At 40.0% G+C, this 18,704-nt stretch overlaps 1 protein-coding gene across 5 annotated transcripts in view; it reads left to right on the top strand.

Moving 5' to 3' along the window:
* The window catches only part of EVI5 (ecotropic viral integration site 5), a 91,111-nt gene that overhangs the window by 63,722 nt on the left and 8,685 nt on the right, over positions 1-18,704 (top strand). For all 5 annotated transcript variants that reach the window (XM_077333004.1, XM_077333008.1, XM_077333005.1 and 2 more), the window contains 3 exons: positions 1,050-1,196; positions 1,562-1,657; positions 9,290-9,385. In XM_077333004.1, the coding sequence (XP_077189119.1) occupies positions 1,050-1,196; positions 1,562-1,657; positions 9,290-9,385 (339 nt within the window). The remainder of the gene's footprint in view (positions 1-1,049; positions 1,197-1,561; positions 1,658-9,289; positions 9,386-18,704) is intronic.

Consider the following 18,704-nt stretch of genomic DNA (forward strand, 5'->3'; position numbering starts at 1 on the left):
TCCAGGAATACTGTGGTGGCAGATTCTCCCCTCCACCCACACACCTCAGTGGCAGTGTGATATCCTGCCAACCTTGTTGCAGCTTCTAGCAACAACCTCCTAGCAGCTGCCTTCTTGCACTTTTTGTGTTAAGATTTTGTTGATCGATAAGATTGTACAGCATAGATGGAACAAATTATCCAGCTACCATGACTTGGTGAGAGGGCAGACCTTAGAGGCAGCCATGTTAGGACTTTGGTTTGTCAACTCTTCTCATAGGAAGATTCCCTAGTTGTGAAAGTAGGGTTGGGTGCTTCGGAGTCCGAAGCGGCCACTCACGCCTGAAAGAGCCAGCGTGTCACGTCAGGTGCGAGCGGCCACTTTGGATGCTGAAGCACCCAACCCTCCTTAAAAGCCATCGCTATGGCAGATCCCCCTTGACAGCCAAACAGGGTTCAAGGATAGGCAACAAATGTTTGCTGTCAGAAGCTGATTGAGGTTGCAAACAGCTGTCTCTTGTTAGTCCTGATGGAAATCTTAGGACAGGCACCCATAGGTAGACTTAGTTAGAATGCATGCCCATCTATATCTTTAAACTTTCTAGGGGAGCCTTTCTCAACTTTTATAGAGAAACCCCTGAAGCATTCTTAAGGCTTCAAGAAACCCCGAAAGTGGCACAATCATGCAGGATATGGGTGGGAAGCATAGCTGTGGACACCACCCACCTGTTCCCCTCCCCCTCCCCTGCCCCTACAGGCCCATCATTGGCCATTTTGGGAGGGAGGGATGGTTGACATGATCATATGTGGTCATATATTTTTAAAAAATTAACTTCTACCTATTTGGGAAACACTTCCAGGGCTATCAAGAAACCCCATGAAACCCTGGTTGAAAAAGCCTGTTCCAGGCTGAACACTGAAATTTCATCAATGTACAATGTAAAAATGCCATTGATGTGCTAGTGCAACTTGCAACACACAAACTATACATAATCTAGTAGGTATTCACTATGACAGACATCCTGGACTGGGGTGAAAACTAATATAGTCCTCTCTTTTCCTAAATGTCAGAACCAGATAAATAGTAACCATTTACGAAGGGCAGAACAAGAAATTTCCAGTCTGCAAGAGAAGGTCCAGTGTCTGTCTGCACAAAACAAAGGACTTCTGGCTCAGCTTACTGAATCAAAGAGGAAGCAAGCAGAGATTGAATGCAAGGTACATACAGTGGATAAAGGAAACGCAATGAATACAGGATATGCATACACTGTTAAATAAAGCAGCAGAATATCCAACTGAATGCAGAATTATCATGGTATAAACCAATATTGAAAAAGGTGAACCAGGAACATGTCTCAAGAAATCACAGTGGAGCCAGTATACTAGTTATTTTTATTTATTTATTTTTGCATTTATATGCCACCCTCCCCTGAGGCTCTTACTGAATTTATTTAATTCAAATAATATTTGATATCTGGCTTCAAACATTGTCTTGAAATGAATTTCAGCTAGCTATTTGAAATGGGTTAAGGGGGGGGGGAACTGGCTAACAGATTTTTTTCTAAAACTTTCCTTGCTTGTAGAATAAGGAAGAGGTGATGGCTGTAAGACTCCGAGAAGCAGACAGCATAGCAGCTGTGGCAGAACTCCAGCAGCATATTGCAGAACTAGAGATCCAGGTAGGAATTAAAAGAACTTCCTCGGTCTTTGGCATCACAGACAGCTGGTAGCTTTAAGCGTTGCCTTGCAGTGGGCCATGGGGTCATGCCTTCCTTTCTTGTGAATTACATCCTTATTTTCTTATGGTTTGACATAATACTCTCACTGGCATTCACTGTGCCTTAAGCTTATCATAGTTTGATCTGGACCCAGAATCTGAAATTAGACCTGCACCTACATGTTGCAATAGCAACATGTAAAATAGGCCCATTTTCAACTGTTGGCTGCAGTTTGGCTGCAGACATCATGCCCTGTGCATAGCTAGGAACCCTGGGTGAGACTGCACACCCTTATTTGCATGAGTCAACCTGTGGAGCTAGCATGAGTTTAGTTCTGTGGTTGTGTATTCGCAGGACAACTGACCAGGCTAAGCAGTTACATAAAACATTCTTGAGACTGTGCATACACTAAATGGGGAGAACTTATTTTGATGGCCCTGCTGCTGAGACAACGTGTTACAAAATGGCTTCCTTGCCACAATACAATATAAGGCTGTAGAGAATTTATTTTGTCCCATTATTTTCCCAAGAAACTCAGGGTATTATACTCCTCCATAGAAGCCTCACCATTCGCCTGTAAAGTAGGAGAGGCTGGGAGACAATAACTAGGTCAAAATTAGCCAGAAAACTTCGGGGCTTAGTGTTGGAATATGTAAGATCCGCAGTGTGCATGACTGAGCAGAATCTAGTAGAATATGCAAGGGGCATCAGAGGAGATATGTAGTTAGCATAGTTAGGATAGTCCCTTCTTATGTCCTGATTGGCTCTTTGGAGTCTTCCAGCTCCTTTGAATACTCTTCCTCCCTGCTTGCCTCCAGAAGAGCAGTTGAACAGAAGAATGACTGCAGCTAGTTAGGTCTCTTCTCTCCTCTTTCTATACATAGTTGTGTTTTTTTTCCTGAAAAAAGCTATGTTCTCCTTTAAGCAGCCTGGTGCTTTGCTCTCTCTGCATATTCAAACTGCATATTCAAACACTTTTTCTGACAATTTGAATCTCGGTCTTATTAGCCCAGTGGTCTGTCTACTGCACCATGTAAATCATATAAATCATGTAAAGTGTTTTCTTATGAAAGATGCAGAGCTTTCTATTTAAACCTCATCCTCAATGAAAAGAGCAGGCTAAATTTAAAGTACTTGATAGCTGCTTTCTATTCTACAGACTTAATGTTGAAGGATCCTAGGGTTACTTAGTAACTGCTTTTACAGTTCTGAAAGTCTTCCCCTGTTTACTTGAATTCAGGTTGTTTCCTCTAAGCAAAGTATCTGTGCTTCAGTGGAGTACAGCTAATTTTCTATGTGTCTAGTTCTGGTAAAGTTGCAATGGAACAAAATGTTACCTGAAGCTCTTCCTCTTCAAGATGGTTTCAATCTCCTAAGAGAGCTAAGGTGCATTTAAAGTTAAGCCACAACAGTTATCCTAAATCATGCTGCTTTCTGTGAAATGTCTAGATGTAAGTGCAAGACAGATTGGCAATAAACATGTAAGTCATGCTTGGTATTGCTACACCCACATTACTACTGTAATGATTTTACTTGCATGTCTTTAGAAATCCACTAAGATTCCTGGACCTGTTTGTATTACTATTGTTTAATGTTATACTGTTACCTTGTTATCAGTTAATAATATTAATGTTATAATTATTATATGTATGGTTCCATGTATAGTTTTCAGTTCTATGTAAACCACCCTGAGCCTTCGGGGAGGACGGTATATAAATATGAATGAATGAATGAATGAATGAATGAATGAATGAATGAATGAATGAATGAATGAATGAATGAATGAATGAATGAATGAATGAATGAATGAAATCATACATTTGGGACACCTGCAGAAGAAGTCTCTATACTTTTTTTGCAAACAAAATAAGTGTTCATTTTTCTAGTCCACAGTACATCCAGTGATCAGATCAGCTTTCTTGTTCCATCGAATGTATTTGACAGAATTTATACTGCATATTCTGCTGTAAATGTTGCTTTTTGCAGCAGCACAATTAATTGCATAGCAAACTATTAAACAGTTTTAAAGCAAAAGGTTTTGTATGTCTGTATGGCTGCTTTCTCCTTCTTCATCATATTAGTATATATACCTTTCAAGTGTGAACTAGGGTTGCATGCTCCAGCACGGTTTGGTCGCTTTGGCGATCACTGACGCCCAAGGCAGCCAGTGTCATGGCATGGAGGGGAGGCGTGCCTTCCCTCCCTTCCACAGTGCTGGCCACCTCAGGCTTCAGTGATCACCAAACTGGGCCAGAGAACACAACCCTAGTGTGAACTGTTCAGCTTCATATAATGAATCTATTTTGTGCCAGGATCGATTGTCAGTGAGTGTTGTGGAATAAACCATCAGTGGTCTCTAGCATTCTCTGCATTAGTGAGATGATCTTTGATGTGAAAAATAAAGTTACTGTCTCAAACATCACTCAGTGAAATCAAATATCTGCCATGGAAGTAAAATCTGTCTTTAAAAATCTAATCAAATGCCTGCTGCAGAAATGAGCCTGTCTTAAATCTAATCTAACACCCTCCTTTTAAATATATTTATATTTTTCTCCTTAAACACTTTACGAGTTAAGATGTTATTTAAAAAAATAATTTCCATCTTTGCAATTACAGGAAACATTTTTTTAAAAAACTCACCAGCAGTGTGATGTGTTTTCTGAAAGTCTAGAATGAATCATCAGAGTCACCAAAAGGCCACGAGTCCCCCACAACTGCCCAGATGAATAAACTAAGGTTGGACTTCTAATGCAAAACGAGAAAAGCACCCCCTATTGAAGCAGATTAATACAGCTAACTTCTAAATTGTCTAAATAATTTTTAAATGAAAAATATCATTTCTGTAATGCTGAATCTGCTGCACAGTAATTTAAGAAGTTGTAATTGCTTGCCCTCTTGAATTGAGTTTTTCCAAAACATCAGCCAAGAAATATCAGATTTCTATATATGAATAGACATAATACAAACTCCATTTTCTCAAAAGGCACTGTGTTTTATTTTTCTGCTGCCATTAAACTTCTGGAAACTTCCCCCACAAGAAAAAAGAACAATGCTGGATCAGGATCTATCTAGTTTGGCATTCTGTTTCCTGAAGTGACCAACCAGAAGCCCTAGAAAGATCACAAACACAGTATGAAGCACTCTCTTCTGATGTTGCCCCCTGCATTTAGGCATCTTAACTGACATCTGTTGATAGACCTGCTTATTTTTTAAATTTCCCCTTCCTCCTTTATAGGATTTCAATGTGGCCAACAGCAGATGGGTATCATAGAATGCAAAAACATGATTAGCCAAAAACAAACAAAAAGCAACAGAATTTAATCAGGTACAGGAATAGAATTTATCAATCAGATCACTGAGGTGCAAACCCAAAATCCTCTCTTAAAAATTGATGTTTTCTGAATCCATCAAAACAACAGTAGACAAGGACATAAGCAACTACCCATTTGAAAGGGCATTCCAGTCATGCTGTAGCTGTTGAGAAAACCACCTACTGTATATTATGTGGTCACCCACTATATCTCTGATCGTGAGGGCATCCAGAAAAGACCTGAAGATGACCTCAGAACCTGGGTGGGTCTGTATAGAAGGAGACGATCCTTAACATCCACTGAACCTAGAAAATTTGAGGCCCAAACCAATATTTTCAGTTGGGATCAGAAACTTGGCTACAATCATAGATGGAGTAAAATAAGAAAAACACGTCCCTAGTTGTTTGTACCATCTGTAGATGCCAAACACTCTAAACTCAGCTCCACAGAATTTGTGTTCTAGAAGTTTATTCCAGATGCTGCAGAAATATATGTAACTGTGGCGGAATCATTCTTGTCAAGGAAGGGGTATGACTGCTGAACCATCTAAAGTTAGTGAAAATCATTCCATGCCTTGCTGTCAATCACCCAGGAACAGTGATAGATACAGTATTCTCCTCTAGCTTCAAGCCTGGGTTTTCAAGGAGGATTTTCATCCAACAAAGATGCCCTTCCCACTCACTCATCCAAAAATGGTACTTCTGTCTTCTCAAGATTTAAGTTTCTTTATTAATCCTTATCCACTTCATCTTAATCTTAGATACCCTTCTCAGGCTATTTTAAATTTATCCTCCATAAATGTATTTAATCCCCTTTTAAAATCTTATCTAGGGGCCACCACCACATTATGCAGCTGTGAGTGTCATAGATTAATTATACATTGTGTGAAGTAGTTCTTCTTTTCATGCGACATAAATCCATTGCCAGTCAGTTCACGGGCAGTTCCACACCTCTGACATATTGTTTGCCAAGTCCTTGAATTTGTCCTTTCCTCTGCTTAATATGAGTCTAGAAGCAGTGTAGAGAAGTAAAAGCCCAGGAGAAAAATAGTTACAGTTTCTGAGATTTCCCTCCAATTTTGCCAAGGAGGGGTAGGAATAGAAACTAACAGTGAGGGGGGGGGGGATGCAGAATGAGTGAAATACTTTTAAAGTACCTCTGTAGGCATTTTTTATTTATTATTTATCATATGGCATTTGTATAATGTAGTCAGGAGAGGAAAGAGATGTTCAAAGGTGGTTTGCGCCCACATCACAGCCCTGGTGTTCCTTGGAGGTTGCCCTCCCAAGTGCTAGCCAGGACCCTACTTAGCTTCCAAGATCTGATTGGATCAGTCAGGCAGTTCTACTGCTAAAATCCTAATTGCAGTTAATGATATCAGCATTTCTATTGCATTTGCTTAGATTAATAAATAAGGAATGATTTTTAGGACGATGTTCGAAAAATAGTTTCATAATTGCAGAATCCAAACTAGGATCCAAACTTTTAGACAAGTGGCCTCTCAGATGAATTGGAGGCAAGTGAGAACTATCCATGAATTGAAATAAAAACATGAAGGTTTGGTCATACACAATCAAGAAACAAAGTTCATGTGAATTAATCGGGAATCTGTTTTCAATTCATATAGACCCATCCGTTTTTGGAAACTCAAAGAGAGGTTAGAATCAGAAGCTCTGGATCTTTCATACACTGATTAGAGAAATAAACTTGAGTTCTGCTAGTATTTCCAAGGATTTATTTACTGAAATTGAGTGGGATATAAATAAATAGAGCTTTAGGTTAGCTAACATCCTCTGTGAAGTTTTCAGCCATATTCCACTGCATGTTTATACAGAAGCAAATTCCATGAAGTTCAGTGTAGCTCTACTAATAAATAAATGTGTGCATAGAATGAACCCTTATGATATATATTATTATACAGTTTAAGCAGATATCCACTCAGAGTTGTTAGAATGCTGCTTTTTAAAGCATCTTTAAATCATGTGTGTGTGTGTTTGTGTGTCTGTAATAGTGATGAGATCTACATAATGGCTTGATTCTTTAATTTTTGTGGATGTGCAGAGATTTGGAAAACCGTTTCTAGACACATTTATCTTGCTTCCTTAAGCATGTAGGATACAAGTGAAGATATGATGTGAGTGAAACTTAATCCTGACAAACTCCATCTCTGGGTTAGTAGAAAAGCAGACCAGGGCCTTCAAATCTCTCCTGGGGTTACAGTCCCCTTGAAAAGTCAAGTTTGGAGCTTGGCAGTGTTACTCAACATAACGGTCAATTCAGAAAAACCAGGTGGCTATGGTGGTCCAGAGTGCTTTTGCCCAGCTTGGCTGGTGCCTCAGCTGCATTGGTTTCTGGTCGCAGGGATCCATATCTTAGTTATATCTAAACTGGACTATTTCAATTCAATCTGTTGATTTTGAACTTTAAAGCCCTACATGGCTTGGAAACAGGATATCTGAAGGATTATCTTCTCCCATATGTTCTTGTCCAAGAATAAAGATTACAAGGAGAAGCTTGTTCATTAGATACAAGAGAGAAGGCCTTTTCAGTGGCAGCCCCATGATTATGAAACAAACACCTGCTCTCCTCACTTTCAATCTTTAGAAGAATTTTATTTAGGACAACATTTGATTGAAGCAGTCCAAAATTGTGGCTTTTATAGTTTGGTTTTATGTCTTTTATGTAATCAATTTTATGTATTTTATTCATATTGTAAGCCACCCTGAGCTTCATGTGGAAAAGCAGAGGCAAATAAATATTTTAAATAAATAATCAATGCAACATATAGCCCCGGTAATGATTAATAGATATGGGCACAAACTAGTTCATGAGCCAGAATTTGGCATGAACTTGGCCCAGTTCATAGCCCTCAAACCTGTGTGTGGAGATGGTGCCTTCCTTGAACATTTCCCAGACTTTTGTCCGGTTTGTTTGGCTTTTCAGGGCATTTACAGCTAACACTGAGATGTCATAGTGAGGGGCAGTATATAAATTAGATGGATGGATGAATGGATAGCTAAATAGCTGAGCAGGGCAATCTGCCCATCAGCTGTTAGGTTTAAATAGTCACAAGCCCTTTAAACAGACTGTTTTGTCCCCACCCCACCCTTCTAAACAAGGGGAAGGAAAATTAACTGGTGAAATGTCTGGCAACTATTTAAACTGTCCTGTTTTGTTCTCCCCCACTTCCAAGTGTGGAAAGTGAAATGGACTACTGAAATGGCTGCAAGCCATTTCACCAATCCGTTTTGCTTCCCCCTGCTTACTAGTGGGGAGACAATGAAATCAACTGGTGAAATTACTGCCAGGCTTTTAAATCTAACAACTTAGCAGGAGGGAAAATTCAAGCTGTTAGATTTAAATGACTAGTAGCTATTTTACCAATTGATTTTGCTCCTCCTTCTCCCTCGAAAGGACAGGGAGGGGTGATCCCTCCCTTTATCCTGGTCATGACTTGCCACAACCGGGAGAAAGGTGTCCAAACCAGCCAGTTTGGTTTGGGGCATTTTTGTTCTGTCATGGACTTTCCCAAACTGAACCAGACTTTCTCAGTTCACGTATATCCCAAATGATGTCAAACTTCAATGGCTTTTTTCTTTTTCCCTTGCTTCTGTGTAATAGATTGTTGTGCCGTTTGTTTTTTATTGTACTGTGATTTTTAAAATTGTATTAATTGCTTTGTGGATTTACACAGTGCTATGTTGTAGTTCAAAGAGCCTCTTATGGCGCAGAGTGGTAAGGCAGCTACATGCTCTCTCAAGCTCTGTCCACGAGGCTGGGAGTTCAATCCCAGCAGCCAGCTCAAGGTTGACTCAGCCTTCCATCCTTCCGAGGTCGGTAAAATGAGTACCCAGTTTGCTGGGGGGTAAACGGTAATGACTGGGGAAGGCACTGGCAAACCACCCCGTATTGAGTCTGCCATGAAAACGCTAGAGGGCGTCACCCCAAGGGTCAGACATGACCCGGTGCTTGCACAGGGGATACCTTTACCTTTACATATGTTGTAGTTCCAATTTAAAGGGGAGAGGGGGTAATTATGCTTGGCATTCAAACTGTATGACGTCATGTATGACATCATCTTCCTTTCATCCTGCATCCCCACCCCAAGTTAGAGGAACTGTGGTGTTGGTGTGAGAGAGAAGGGTCAGAACTTGCTCTGCCCCACTCTATTCTTTTGCTATGCCCACCCCACTCTCATTTCTATGTATGTCGGTTTCCAGCCATAAAGGTAAAAAATGCTTAGGAATAAAGGCTTTGATTCTTTTTTTCTCTTTTGGAACAGAAAGAAGAAGGGAAAGTTCAAGGGCAGTTAAATAATTCTGATTCTAGTCAGTATATAAGAGAACTGAAAGATCAGATAGCAGAGCTGAATCATGAGGTAAGTAAGAAAAATAAGCACTTTGCTTCACTTTAAAGGTTCTTTGTTGCATCTTTGGAAAAAACAGTTTTCATCAATTCTGGACAACTACTGTAACAGTTTTTATCTGTCTCCATCAGTGACTTCTTTCAACTACAAACATTTGTAAACTTGACTATGTGATGGGGTGGGGGAAGGAATCATAATTGGGAAGTCAGTCATCAGAGCCTTACCTGAACTAACTTGTACTTCCAACATATGGTAGAGTACTGTGAAGACCTCCATCGTGTGTAACCATATCAACATCGCCTGTAATTGATGTGTGTGATTAGTTTTTATACTATGATGATATTCAATGGAATTTTGTAATTCCATTATTTAGCTCTTTTCATTCTGAAAAGTGCACTTAACCAGGGGTGTGCATTCAGCTAATCCAAAATACCTTTAAAAAACCTTTTTGGTATTTTTTTGATATTAATTTACCCAGATCCCCCCCCCCCAAAAAAAATTGGCTATCTGAAATGGCTGTGTCTAAAAAATTGTGAATATTCAGGATTTTTCAGGACCACCTGATATTTGCAGTTGAAGTGCATTTTAAGGGCGCCCACATCATGAAGTCCTTGATTTTCTGTCTTCAATCCATATATTGCTTCTGCAAGAAACCTGGTTATAGTTGTTGTGTTTTTTTAAAGTTGAGGGCTTTCATTCATTTTATTTTCTTGTTGTGGGTACTGTAAGGTGCCCTAGAGCTGTCCTTGCCTGCCTGATTGCTAAACCTTATAACTCAGAACCCATATTATGGCTCTATATTTGGAAGCTTTCCCTTTAATATAGCAATCATAAATGATTTTTTTCCCTCCCAGATGAACTTCCAGTAATTTGGATAACATATGGTTCAATTTTGAAATGTATCTGGAGTATATGAGGAACAATTAGAATGTGTCCCCCGTATTATTGGCCAGGGATTTTAATGCCCTATCAGAAGCTGATGATAAGCAAATGTTTAAAATGAATAATGCAAAAATGGCGAAGGAAGGACCCCTGTAAAGAAATCTAATTCTTTGTAGACATAGGATCTTTCATAGGCACAAGAAGTATGATATCTGACAAGCTTGGCTGGCCTTGATTGAGGCATCCACTAGTAAGATGCAAGATCCTTTTGGAGGTTTGCTAATAGGTCATTAGCTCAAAGAAAACAAAATACAGGTAATTACATCTCCTATAATAGGTGAGTGGAACACTACACCTTTATACATAGCTGATGATGCCTCTTCCCTACCATCAACCATCCAAGCTCTTTTGGATTGTAAAGCTTTATCAGTGCTGTGGGGAGCCCAAGGTCACCCAGCTGGCTGCATGTGGGGGAGTGCAGAATCAAACCTGGCATGCCAGATTAGAAGTCCGCACTCCTAACTTCTACACCAAACTGGCTCTTGACTATTGTCTATAGTGGTTCCCATAGGCTATAATGGAGCTGAAAAAATTGACATTACCAAATATTTACTGAATCCAAATACCATACCAGTATTGAAATTCAGGAATATTGGGAAATACTGATATTTTTCAGGTTCAGTATACCCAAACCTGCTATTCCGGCCTAATGACTGTAAATAAACAAACTATACCCAAATCTGAAAAATAGTGAGAAATCATCAGAGCAGTACTAATCTTACCCTTTTTTCCCTATAACTTGCAAACATAGTCTTACATTATGATCTTTATAGCTCCCCCAGAGCCCCAAGTACCTGGATCAATTCTCCATTATACTTTACAAGGAACATTGACTATAATGATCCCCATGAAGCTGAAAACATTTGGCATTCCCAAATATTTCCCGAATCCAAATACCATACCAGTATTGGGATTTGTAAATATCAGGAAATGCCAATATTTTTCAGTATTCCTGAACCTGAAAAATATTGTGTTGTGTGTGTTTGCATACCCTTACACAGAACCTTGAATTTAGTATTGTAGGATGACACATTTTTAGTTAGCAAATGACATAAATATACGTCGTACAGCTGTAATGGACTCCCGCACATTATTTGGAATAATTTGTGGAGTAGTATAAACATACAGATTTGCCTTCCGAAGTCTCAGCACCCTAAGAGGGCCTGAGTAAAATATAAAAGGGGGTGAGGAAAAGAGGGTTTTCAGCTTAGCACATCAGCTTGTTTCTTGTTCAGATTTGACTGTCACTCTGCCTTTTGTCTGGTCTTAGCCCACCTAAACTTCTGCAAAAAAGATTTTGGTTTCATGAAACCAGATGTTGCAATTTCAAAGGGCATGCATTAAGTAAAGTTTTAGATTGTTCTGAATTTTACTTAAATTAATATGGAAATAGGTATCTCTGCAGTGTTGACCTGTGACTGCTAGTGCAGACCATACACAGTTCTGCTTAATTAACCGGTTCTGCACAGTGGGATTTTCTTCCCCCTGACCTACTGAAAGCTCCTTTCTGGCTGACTGTGCTTCTCCAAACATTCTTAGACATTCTACATTTAAGCTTTTAAGTTCATCCTGTTTAAAGATGTGGTTTGTGCAACATTACCACAATCTCTTTGGCCAGCTAGATATGGGACAAATTAATAGATGACTAAGCAAAAACATTGGGGATTGAATGGAAGCTTCTTCAGTAGGTGTGCCTGCAGACTTCAGACTGAAAAGCACTGTGGTAGTCCTCATTCATACTGAAAGCTTAAGAGTTTATGTACATTTTAAGCTTGTATAAATAAATCTTCACTATGTTATACTAGTTCATTTATTCTTCCAAGATCTGAGGCAGTTTATTTGTGCATATTAAAAGTTGAAGTGCCACGTACAGGCATTTTAGAAAATATGAAAGCTAAGGCTGCCTGTAACACCACGTTGTCTACCTGTGGCATTGTCAGCCTTCGGTAGTCATTTTTGCAAAAAGGTAGTTACTTTTTTAGTTGTTATAAAGGACCTTTTTAGGGAAACCATAACATGCAGATTTTAAAAATAATTTAGAACTTTAACCAGTTTTGATGTTCCCTTTCTACCAGCAGTCTTTTCTGAATCTGGGAAAGTTCTTTTGCCAGAATCAATAAGACAACTTCTCCCCCTTTTCCCTCCTTGGTTGCTGTCCTGCTTGCCCATGAGTCCCTATGGAACCTCCACTTGCTAGGGTCTTCAGATGATGAGGTGCTGAATCCTTACCCAGGGAACAACCAAGAAGACACATTTTGAACCAGCTGAAGCTGTTGAGACCCTCGTGGATTACAATAGTCCCATTTGGAGGTCACCAGAGCATATATGACTGTGGCCCAGCCCGTTTCTCTAGGATAGACTAAGTTGATAAAATGGCAGCTGTATCAGTGACTTTTATCATTCAAGAACACACAACACTAGAGCACCACTGTCTCCCTCAGATCAGCTGGGGAGTAGTATCTGGACAAAACTCTCCCATACCTGCGAGCTGAAGGCCGGCATTATATGTAGAGAATTTTGATTAAAATTTTGAGTTGGTTGAAATATTGAAAACTTCTAGGATAAGTTTGAAAATCATAGGAGGAAACAACCACCGATGAAAGGTCTACTTTGAAAACGGAACAAAATCTAGAGTCCGTTCTGGTTGTTTCATTTATCATTAAAATAGAGATTGTATAAAAGATATTGTTAACTGATTTTGATAGCCTGGGACAGGCTCTCTCTTTTTCTGTTAGGATATTTATTCAGAACTGCCTGTTTTTTCGTGTTGTAGGCGTATTGTAACATGACTACTTGGAAAACTAATCCAGCAAATGCAGGGCTAGGCTAGAACTGTTAACCTTGATGGGTTCATGTTTTATTTGTAATGAGCTTTTACATGGAAAATATGAAGATCTTGATCTTTTCTTCTGCAGTCTGAAGTGGTACAGCCCACTCTAGCACCTCATTTTCCTGAATGTGCAAGTCACGCTGTTTATGCTTTTTTTAAAAATCTGATGGTATCTTTGCCATTTGTTTGCATGTGTGCCTCATTGCCACTTCTTTTTGGTGCACAGAAAGGTGGGTCCCCCAGGAAGCTTTGTAAATAATGGGCACTTAGAACATACTCTATGGAAAGCTTTCAACCATACCATCAGTACTAGCATAGATTATCCAAACAAGGAAAGGTTTTTGTGCAACAATTATACTTCCTTTTTCAGCAGGGAAGTGTCTCTTGCTCCTATCTCCCTGGGCCTTATGCACTAACCCATCTGATATTTATGTCCAAACAACCTAATGCAACTGGTAACAGATTCTGATATAGGCACTATCTCTTCTTTAGATCATGCTTCTGTTGAACTAATACAAGATGGCCTTAATGAAGATCGACATAAGTTGAAGATCTAATGCCATGCTTTTAAACGATTCTGCTTGTAGAAATAAAATTGTAAACACTAAGTGATTACTCTTAGGTAAATAATTCATAGTACATAAGCAAAGGCTGTTTTGGGATGGGACTAAATTTATATGTGTGTAGAACTTCAGTTTTAGGAAATGATAATCTAGAGAGCTAAACAAAAGAAACCGAAATTAAAGGGATTCAGTTTAAGGCATCAGAAGGTGCTAGCAGTAACACAAAGAATTTGTGCTGTTGTCTATATACAAAAGAGATTTTACTGTAAATTAATTAGCTGAAACATTGCCTCTTTGGAGATATACATATTTTAAATTTCAAGAACATTAGGACTGGTATTCAGAGTCCTATGGAGAAATACATTGTGGCCGATCAGATACCCCACGGCAAGACAGCTATGCCCATGGAGGTTGTGTTACTAGTAGCCACGGAGTAGCTGCCAATGAGATTAACTGGTGGAAGTTATTGGTTCAGGATTGTGCAAAAGTGGGCCTTTGGTGTGCTGTGCTTACACTGCAGTTGCAAGAGCTGCTGCTTCATTTAAGGTGTCTGCATGAAGAAATACCAGAGCTGATGCCAACCGTGCCCTAATCTGTTGTTGACTCTTTACTAATATCTGTCATATATTTTTTGTGTAGAATTCTATTTTACCAAAAATGGTAAGATGAAACATCTCATTCTGTTTTGTTTTGTTTTGTTCTGACCCGAAGGGGATGAAATTGCCAAGTGGGTGTTCTTTTTATATCCCGGCTGCTGAGAGTTGGAAAGAAACTCCCTCAGAAGGGCAGTCTGCCTCATTCTTTCCCTGTTAGTGTTTAGGCACGAAACTTAGAAGGCTTCGCTAAAGAGAATGTCTTCTGCCTTAATTTGAACTATCCTTGTTGGGCTTTTTTCTGACTGGACTGACATTTGCTGTTTTTTGCTGGCACTGGTGGGGTTTTCCACGATTTTCCGTGCAGCCCTGAAAAAAGCAATGCTTCCAAGCTGTTGATTTCAAGAGACATAGAAGGGGATAAACTCTCCATAGAATGGTACTGTCTCATTTGTAACTTGATTCCCTGTTTATTGACCTTAATAGAATCATAGACTTGGAATGGATCTCCAGGGTCATCTAGTCCAACCCTCTGCCGAATGTAGGAAATGGCCTCAAGAGCCAAGCCCCTACACAATCCCTTCTGTCCACCCACTTACAATCTGCCTAAGTACATAGAATTAGCATTTCTGTCAGATGGCTATCTAGCCTCCGCTTAAAAACTTCCTGAGAAGGAGAACCTACCACCTCCTGAGGAAGCCTGTTCCACTGAGGAGCCACTCTAACTGCCAGGAACTTCTGGATGTTTAGCCAAAAATTCTTTTGAACTAATTTCATCCAATTGGTTCTGATCCAACCCTCTCGGGCAACAGAAAACAGCTCTGCTCCATCTTCTACATGACAGCCCTCCAAGTACTTGAAGATGGCTCTCATATCATATACATAGCAACAGTGGGAACACCCCCACAGGGAAATGCCCTCCTTTTCCCCCTTGGCCCAACTACATTGAACACTGCTGGTTCACAGAGCAGGGTTCTTTCTGACCTTGCCAAGCACACAACCAGGTATATTTTGGAGGTGGCATTCGTAAAGGTACCCTAAATTGTCAGAGGTTTGTAAAGTGCTCTGGATTGTTCTCAGACTATTGGTAGGCAATGCAGATCTTTATGTGTTCTCTATGACCTAATTCCCCTCTTCTCTCCCCCCAACCCCAAGAAAATAGGTCATCACATTTGGAACAAACTAAGTTTCCAGCTTATCTTTAGATTGTGTGACGGTAGTTTATCTTGGGGGCTACCTAAGAGTGTGTATTGACTGCCAGATCACATTTCTACCTGAACAGCTGCAGCCCAAGCTGCTAATAAACTTAGGTCACCAACCAAGGTTCCAGGAGGAACACACTCAGATGCCTTACCTGATTTCTTCATAAGGTCCATAGCACCATTTGGAATGGAGGAACCACTTCTTCCTAGATCCACTAGACCAGTGGTCCCCAACCTTTTTATCACCGGGGACTGGTCAACGCTTGACAATTTTACTGAGGCCCGGGGGAGGGGTAGTCTTTTGTCGAGGGACGTCACCACCACCGCCTGAGTCCCTGCTCCGCTTACTTTCCTAACGGCGCCCCTGACTTCCCGTCACCTGCTGGGGGCACTGCTAGCAGCAGCTGCACAGTGCCAGACCGAGGGGGAGCCCCGGCCATGGCGGCCACCAGAGAGCACCAAAGGTGAGCCAGCAGCAGAGTGGCAGGGCAGTCCCAGAGGCATCAGCTGGGGAGGAGGATGAGGAGGAGTCACAGCCCGGTACCGACTGATCCACGAACCGGTACCGGTCCCCGGACCGGGGGTTGGGGACCACTGCACTAGACTGCTTCCTATTAACATTTGATGGGCTGCATGAAGGCAAATCTGAGTTCAGTCTAGTAATTTGACTGAAAACTCAAAATGTCATTGTCTTTATCTGAGTCAGGTTACACCAGAGCTAAATGCCATCAGTCTTTTACAATAAGTTCTGCCAAATGTCCAGGTGCATTCTCCTAGCAGTTTTCTATAGACATTAGATATTGAAGGGGACATGACAAAACCCCTTGGCCCTCCCATGGGCTGGAGCAGTACTTCAACTACTTTATGATTGTTAGGAAGGAAGGTGCAGCCTTGCAGTTGCCAGCCATGTAGCCCAGGAAGGTGCTGTCGAGGATGGTCTCGAAACCCTTTGTGTTGCATATAATGGAGTTCCATCAGGCTTGCAAACATACATATAGCTTTACTGTTTTCCTGGTTCTGCATGCCCTTGGACTCATCAGCTCACAGGAGCAGAGTGATGCTTGTCAGGCTTTCACGACTAAAGTGTTTTCAATACACTGAAGTGCACCCATTGTGATAATCTAAGATAAGCATTTAAAAGCTTTCCCTTAGCTCAAAATGATTAAAAATTAGATTGCTCTCTCTAAATAAATAAAAAGTAGCATGTAGTTACTCTTTATCTAACAGAATAAAGAATATTGCTGTGAGCCCACATTTGCAGGGGGAAAGGTAGTAGTGAATTATTTTTAAAAATAAATTTGCAAATACTGTGGTAGCAAGTAAAGCTTTTTTCCTCCTGCACCATAATCCTCTGCTTGACACTGAAAGGAAATATGTTAACTCTCAGATTTAAAGTGTGAGCTTTTCAACTTGTGGTTAAAGCTTGCAGAGCAATAAATCATGTGTTTTCCTTGTACGGTATCTTGCAAATGCAGTAAGCCAAGACCACCAGATTTGCCCTCTCACAATTCAGCAAGACCATTGGACAGCTCAAAAGTTGCTGTTCGGCTAGTACGTGTGAGATAGTGAGCATCTATGCTGGTGGAGCCTGATTTCAATGGTTGTGGTCAGTCTGAGGAACCTGTGATGTGATAAGATAGCGCTTGTGAGGTCATGTGGTTAGAAAACACCCAATCTCTCACACCAGCTTTGTTGACTCAGTAAATTTTTAAATAAACAGAAGCACGCATATGTGTGAGTTGTCAACCCCCTTATAATGCAGCAACTTAGCTGTATATGTAGTATGGTTTGGCTGGTGGTCAGACCCAGGGATGTGCATTTTAGATAACTATGAGGACGAAGTCTTAGTAGCAACTTTTATGATTGTCTAGCTCACGTTGTACCTTGCTTTCTATTTAACTGTGCACTTATTTCTGGTGCTGAAAGCTAGCAGGTATGGACAAATATAGACTATGGACAACAAAACATTATGAACTTCTAGAAAACATTGTATTAGCCATTGAACAAAGAGTTTTAACAGAATATGAAATCTGCTATCATAGTTATTTCCTCTCTACTGAAGTTTCTTGCCTTAATTGAATTAAGGACATGATTTGTGTTCCGGGCAAATAGTCTTCATAGTTGCCTTTAAAAAAAAAGAGGGAGGAACAAATGGGCAAAGCGTTAAACCAACGCCCACATTCTGTAGAAAAAAATGATAGAGGGAAATATTGACTAATAAAGATACTGAGAACCTGCAAGAATCTGCCCACTTATTCCAGAGAAACTGGTCAAGCAAAAAGGTCCTAACCAGTTTGAGTGGTGGGGAGGGGGGGACATGGGCAATTCTGACCTTGTTTGGATATTGTCCAACATGCAGATACTGTAGATAACCAAAACTTTCATTTCCTTTTCCAAAGTGCTACAGATACAAAGGCCATATTTTTTGTTGTCCTATTAATGTTTTTCATCTGGGAGTGTTGCGCTCTTGAAAGAGAAGACATTGTCTTTCAGATTATCTATAAATAAAGATTATTATTTGGGCTAGTCGAATGCTTGCTAAGGTTCATAAATGAAACTTTTGTTTTGGAAGTGTTCACTCGATATGTTTGGAGAGGGATGAATACTAGAGAAGTTCACTGAAATTAAAAGCAAGTTATTTACAGTGACTTCTCAAGACCAGATTCAGTTAAAACCTTTTAACTTTGTTCAACATCCAAGAGGTGGAATAAAATTGAACTTGCCATTAACAAACATGGAATGCTTACAAAGTGCATCTTGGAAGTGAAAGACAACATCTTCTTGCTATCACTGCAATCACCTACTTTTATTAAGATTTTTTTAAATTGGCTATATAGTAATAGCACAGTGATCAAAAGGTCATGACTCTGTCTGATCATGTTACGGTTTTCCTGTTCTGACTTGCTTGAAAACGTTTTGTCTCTGTATGTCAGTAGTCTTAATCTTTGTCGTGTTAGCAGTATCACTGCCTAGTCTTCACATCTTATTTCCTTTTGGCTGTTTAGACTCTGATAAGTGATAAAGCTTTCAAAATCCCCTTTTTTTCTTCTAAAAAGGGGGAAGAACACATAGAAGAGAATAAAGAAAGTTTAGAAATTCAGAATTAAAACTCTCTAATAACCTCTAGATCTATAATTTTTGTACTTTTGTTGACCTGGAAACTGCAGTTCTTAGGGAGGCTTGCCATGAGTAAGCTATTTT

This window comes from Paroedura picta, chromosome 4 (assembly GCF_049243985.1).
Source record: "Paroedura picta isolate Pp20150507F chromosome 4, Ppicta_v3.0, whole genome shotgun sequence".
NCBI lineage: Eukaryota > Metazoa > Chordata > Lepidosauria > Squamata > Gekkonidae > Paroedura > Paroedura picta.